This window comes from Mycetomoellerius zeteki, unplaced genomic scaffold (assembly GCF_001594055.1).
Source record: "Mycetomoellerius zeteki isolate Tzet28-1 unplaced genomic scaffold, Tzet1.0 scaffold104, whole genome shotgun sequence".
Lineage (NCBI taxonomy): Eukaryota > Metazoa > Arthropoda > Insecta > Hymenoptera > Formicidae > Mycetomoellerius > Mycetomoellerius zeteki.
Genome location: NW_017255954.1, coordinates 127,036 through 132,984, shown reverse-complemented (window position 1 = coordinate 132,984; position 5,949 = coordinate 127,036). Strand labels below are relative to the sequence as shown.

The window sequence follows — 5,949 nt, the reverse complement described above, 5'->3', positions numbered from 1 at the left end:
TGCATTTAATGAGAGATATAGTTGTATTTTTTTGTACTAACAGATCTAATGAATATAATAATATTTTGTGAAATATTTTGATCTTGCAAATTCAACACGCTTTATCCAAGATACAATACATCCTGCGAACGTCCTTAAGACATTTAAAGGACATAGGAGCATCCTTTGAATATCTTTAGAATGTCTTCAATGTATGGAAAGTAATAGAATTGTTCCAATGATTATGGATGAACGTCTTTAGAATTACCGATTCTTATATATCCTGTAGATGAATAGGATATATATAATAACGCGTTCATTTGATAGTCCTCAAAATGTCTTAAATGAGTCATGGAATTATATAACACGATGTCCCGTTTAGCAACGGGATGTCCTTGTGTTATAATATTTAGGGATTATATGCTATATAATGGAATTATATAGATTACATGCTATATAATATTAGGTATGTATTAGAGAAATCATTTTCTTTTAAAAATGCATATATCGGAAATGGAATTAAAGAAATATAATTATTTCGTTTCAAATTATTTTTTAGGTAATAAACGATTAAAGATCTTGTAAGGTACTTCTAATCAATTGAGCTTCCAAAGTAAAGAAATAAGTTTCGGGAATTAATTTCTTGATTTAAGTCCAAGCGAATTTCATTTTTCAAATTCTGGAAGGAAAGAGAATTTTTAAGTTTATAAGAAAAACATTTTGCTAAAAGAAAGTCAATTCCGGATTAGAATCTGCGGACGAGAAAAAGCACTTCAACGAGAAACTTTTGTTACACCCGATGTATATGCAAGCACTTACGTCATGTTTAAAGCCTATCGATGATCGATGCCACCACCCATGCGTCCTGACAACGTCCTTGATACATTTTCGAGGTTTTGCTTCGGAAGTTGAAGGAAACTGCTTTGTCGAGCGATCGAGTTTATTTCCGTCTCGAGAAACGAAGACGAGAAATAAGAAGAAAGGCAAAGAGATGGAGAAAAAGAAAATAAAATAAAGAAAAGTAAAAAACACATACATACATACATGCCGATGGAAGAGGGTCGATGGGGAGAGAAATGGGTAAAGCGCGAACGGAACGCGGGCGAAGAATAACGAAGAAAGAGCAAAAACGTGGGCGGAAAAGAGTTAGCGGTCAGGGGGCCAACGGAGATAAATAGGATAGAATATACGGGAGAGAGGGGAAGAAGGAAAGAAGAGAAGGAGAGGAAGAGGATGTGCAGACCACGATTTAGCGGATTTTCAACGTAGCTGCACATTTCGCGTAGGGGTGTGCGCGACTCTTAATGCAGCGGAACCGCCCCCTGATGCTGCGTAGCCAATGGCGCGGCTGTCCCCGATGCGCGAGCTTGGGGGTTGCTAACGAAGAGTCGCAAATACCCCCCTCGTTACACTCTCACTCTTCCGTAACGTAGTGACGACTCATCTCGCAGTGCTCTCGCCATGTTCGCGCTGAACGAGTGGCCCGTTCTACTACAGTGAGGATCTCCGCTGGAGTCGGCCGGTGAAGTCGCCGAGAAGGGTCGTTTTCTTCATCCCCGTAAGCAGTCAATCCTGCGAGAGCGGTCGAAGAAACGCCGCGGGACCAAACGCGCGCGGTCGCTCACCATGACGGGCCCGTACTTATCGCCCCTTGGGCCTCAGGCCGATCTGCTTACCGAGTACATGTTCGGGCGTCGTCGTCAGGTCAGTGTACGTTTCTCTTAATACCATTAATTTTTTTAATTTGTTGCTAGAGTTGATCATCATCATTGTTCATTAATCGAGTTCAATATATGGTTTCTTGCTACGCGGCTCTTTGCGGATTCTTGTTCTATATTAAAGTATTTACATACATTTAAATAACTTGACTTTCGAAGTATTTTTTGATATAAAAAATCTAGATAAAAGTATGTGCCATATGAGAATGAGAAATGAAACTCGAGGCTACACAATTTGGACAGTCACGTGAAATTAATAACGAATTCGATTTAATGCACGCAGTGCGCACTGGTGCATATTAAAGCCGTCGTACATACACAAATTAACGTATAAATATATGTTTAATATAAAAATAAATTAAACCATGAAATCCCCAATACATTTTATTATTTATCCTGTTAAGTAAAATTTGTATTTTATAATTCGAAATATTTGTATTTTACACAGATTTAACGGTTTTAATATACATTAGAGAATCCAATTGCATTCGCTATATGTATGTGTACGACATATATATAGATAATATATAGAATATAATATATGTAATATATAGTATATAGAAAAATCTAATATACTTGATAATAATATACAAAAAAATCATTTTATGATGTATAGGTTTGATGTATGTACATCACAAACGAAATAAATTTTTGATATTTTATATCATAGTAAAATTTTAATCGTACGAAATAGATATTTATACAATTGTTAATTTACCCATTGAATATTTATTTTACAGTCGATACATAATTGGAAAAATCGCACGAATTTTATATAATCTATAAAAATAATTGGATAGGATTCATATTTTCTTATTTTATAGCTTTATTTAGCGGAATTGATATCAATTTTACACAATTTTATTAAAACTTTTTTTTTAATTTTGCATCCTTTTCACTTTATTGATAAATAGAGTAGCAATAGTTTATCTCATGTGTTAACATGATAATATCTATTAATTTTGAATGTAGGGTAAAATTGCTGAAATCGCACCAGTCCCTAAAAATCGCACTACCTCTCTTAAAAATTTAATTATTGTATTTAAATATTTCCTTACGATTATTTGAGAACTACATGGTACTGCAACGCTGCTGCGTTACATTCGTGACATGAAGCGCAATAGGAGTGTTATTATTTAACTAAATAAAAAAACCATTATAATGTTCCGGTAAAAAATTTTTCGTGCACAAATATACAGGGTGTTTCTGCATACAGTGCCAAAACTGCTACAGCAGCTTCAGTATATGAAAACAAGTCTAATAAACATATGTTTGATTCCGAACGATTTCGGAGTTACGGGATATTGAAGTAAGAAGACATGAATCGTAGTAAATATTGTTTAATGTTCGTTTTTCTGTTGTTCTGAATCCTGAATCTTTTTCTGATAGACTAAAGTCGGTATTCATAGTCAGATCTTATATTCGAGACCGTCTTAAGTACAGTTTTAAGAAGTCACAAACCAATCAAAGAGCCGTATTAGCATCTTAAGACTTTACATAATACAGTTTTGAAATAAGAACGGACTATGAATACCGCCCTAGATCTTTCGTTTGTCCATGAAATGTAAACAAATATATGTTAGGAATGACGGGGCACCACTTCACTTTACACTTCCTATGCGAACATTTTTCCACGATCACTACCCTCATTGGATTGGAAGAGACCAGGACGCTTCTTATATTAAATGATCAGTAAGAAGTCTTGACCTCACACCACTGGATTTTTTTCTTTGGGAACGAATCAAAGATCTAGTCTAGCAGAATGAGATTCAGAATGCAGAACAATTATGCAACTGATAACGCTGATGATATCATCCACGAAACTCCAAATATTTGTCATCAAGTTGGAAACAATTTATTAATTCGTGCTAGAAAGTGTGTCGAAGTCGACGGAAGAACTTTTTAATATCTTTTGTAAAGCATCAAATAAAATAACGAACATTAAACAACATTTATTACGATTCATGTTTTCTTAGTTCAATATCTCGTAAATCCTGACCTACAATAGGTGATTTAAGCATTAAGCCATAAGAAATTGACAATTATCGTCGAATACGAGGAGAATACAATCTTGCTTCAAGAAGCCTTAAGTCGAAAGAGATTAAATGATAATGATTTCTGTCTTTAAACTGTCTTTGCGCAATCTTTAGGCTTTAACCGTTAGACTTAAACGAATTGAGCAAAACCAAATTCTTATGGCCTAAAAGCATAAGTTCTATGGCCAATATATCGTTGCTTACAACTTAAAGCTTAAGGCTTATGGCCTCTTAGAGCAAGGTTGTGGACCTAGCCTAATCGACTATGATTCGTCCATTTCTTATCGCTTAAGGCTTAAAAACCTATTGTAGATTAAAAACCTATTATCCGAGCTAACTCTGAAACCGTTCGGAATCAGACATCAAGCGACGCGGTAGCGTCGCGACGCCAAGTGCATAAAAATATAAAACGGGCTGCTTGATCGTTTGATGTGTGAACGTCATTGCATATATTGAAAAAAAAGATTGACTGCTGCAGTAAATTAGATGGTAAAATATGGCATAGCATTTTTAATTGGTTGCAGCAGTCAATTTTTGGTTGCATCAGCCAATTGTTGGTTGTGTTGGCCTATCGAAATCTTATACTGACATTGCGGGTAGGCTAACGCAACCAAAAATTGGCCGATGCAACTAAAAATTGGCTGCTGCAATTAAAAATACTATGCCATATTTTACCATCTAATTTACTGCAGCAACCAATCTTTTTTTTCAGTGTACGTAATGACGTTCACACATCAAGCGATCAAGTGGCTTGTTTTATATTTTTATGCACTTGGCGTCGCGACGCTACCGCGTCGCTTGATGTCCGATTCCGAATGGTTTCAGCAGCTCATCTTTTCTTTCAGTGTACCACTATTAGATGGATTATTATGGACAGTCGGATTGTTTCCAAATCGATTGGAAAATTTCCAACACCTTTCGAGCTGTTGAAATGTCGATTTCGATCGGAATGAATTAATGAGAACCAATTAGCGATAATGTGCCAATCGTTTCTTCAACCATACACTAAAAGAAAGATGGCTAAATATTGCATTGTATGTTTTATTAGCTGTTGCAGCCAATAAAAATGTTATGCCATATTTTACCATTTAAATTGTTGCAGCAGCCAATCTTTCTTTCCATTATAAAAGTGACATGCTTTTGGAGGTTATATTGTTTCACTCGTGGTACTGTTACTTTAGAAAAATTAATATGAAGTAAAAAAAATTAATTATAATGAACGTGACGTATTACAAAATTGCGTTTATAGCGCAATAAAATGCAATTACTGTTGCTAACGTTGGTTGGTGAAATATTTAACTTTATTTTGCTGACGAAAATATACGTTTAAACATATATCCACACAACTTGCATAGCCGCATAAACGTATGCATAAAGAAAATTATCTAATCGCATTTCTCTTATAAAGTCGCACGTAAAATGTAATTGGATCATTTTCTTTATGCATACGTTTATGCAACTATGCAAGTTTGTGTGGATATATCCTAACACGTGTTTAGCTATTATGCCGATGCAAACGGACATTTTATTGAGTTCAGTTATTTTTGCTGCATCAATATTGGTCGTTATTAACGCATTTCCCTGTTCCTCTCTTTTCGCTTATGTTTATTCCGATCTAGAAAAATAGGCGAAAAGCTCATTCTGCTCGTAAACCATAATAAGAAAAACGCATTAAGCCCATTCTGCAATGAGTAGTAAGAGTGATGGTAAGGCTGTAAGACACATCGGGAATACGCTGGTTTTCCAGTATAAAGCCGGAAACACAATGAAAAGTACAGGCAATAGGAACAGAGAATAAGAGATTTCAACCTATCAGAAAGCGTTCATTCTAGTATACATAGCTTCTGATAGGTTGAAATTTGTTAATTCCTGTTACTATTGCCTGTGCTTTTTATTGTAGGTTTGTTCGCGTCGCATGCTCCACAGGGCGTAAAGTAAGTCAGTAAGTGAATGGTTGAAATCTATTTCCTACGTTCTACTCTCTCATTGCTTACGGACTTACTCTCTATGTCCTACATACCGGAAAATCAGTTTACTCCCGACGTGTCTTATGCGTGGTCTACAATGGCAGTATCAGTAATGAATGAGGCTGTAAGAGTAAGAAATTGACTAATTACAGTCGATTATTCTTCTTACATTCAACTGTAATTGGTCAATTTGTTACTCTTACAGTCTCATCCACTACTGCTACTGCCATTGTAGACCATGCATTACAG

The 5,949-nt window shown here is 35.5% G+C and overlaps 1 protein-coding gene across 1 annotated transcript in view; it reads left to right on the top strand.

The window, feature by feature from the left end:
* The first annotated feature begins 1,605 nt into the window (after window positions 1–1,605).
* Window positions 1,606–5,949, top strand: part of LOC108721081 (ALX homeobox protein 1) — a 29,998-nt gene continuing 25,654 nt past the window's right edge. Inside the window, exon 1 of the mRNA XM_018445422.1 lies at window positions 1,606–1,683. Within this exon, the coding sequence (XP_018300924.1) occupies window positions 1,606–1,683 (78 nt within the window). The remainder of the gene's footprint in view (window positions 1,684–5,949) is intronic.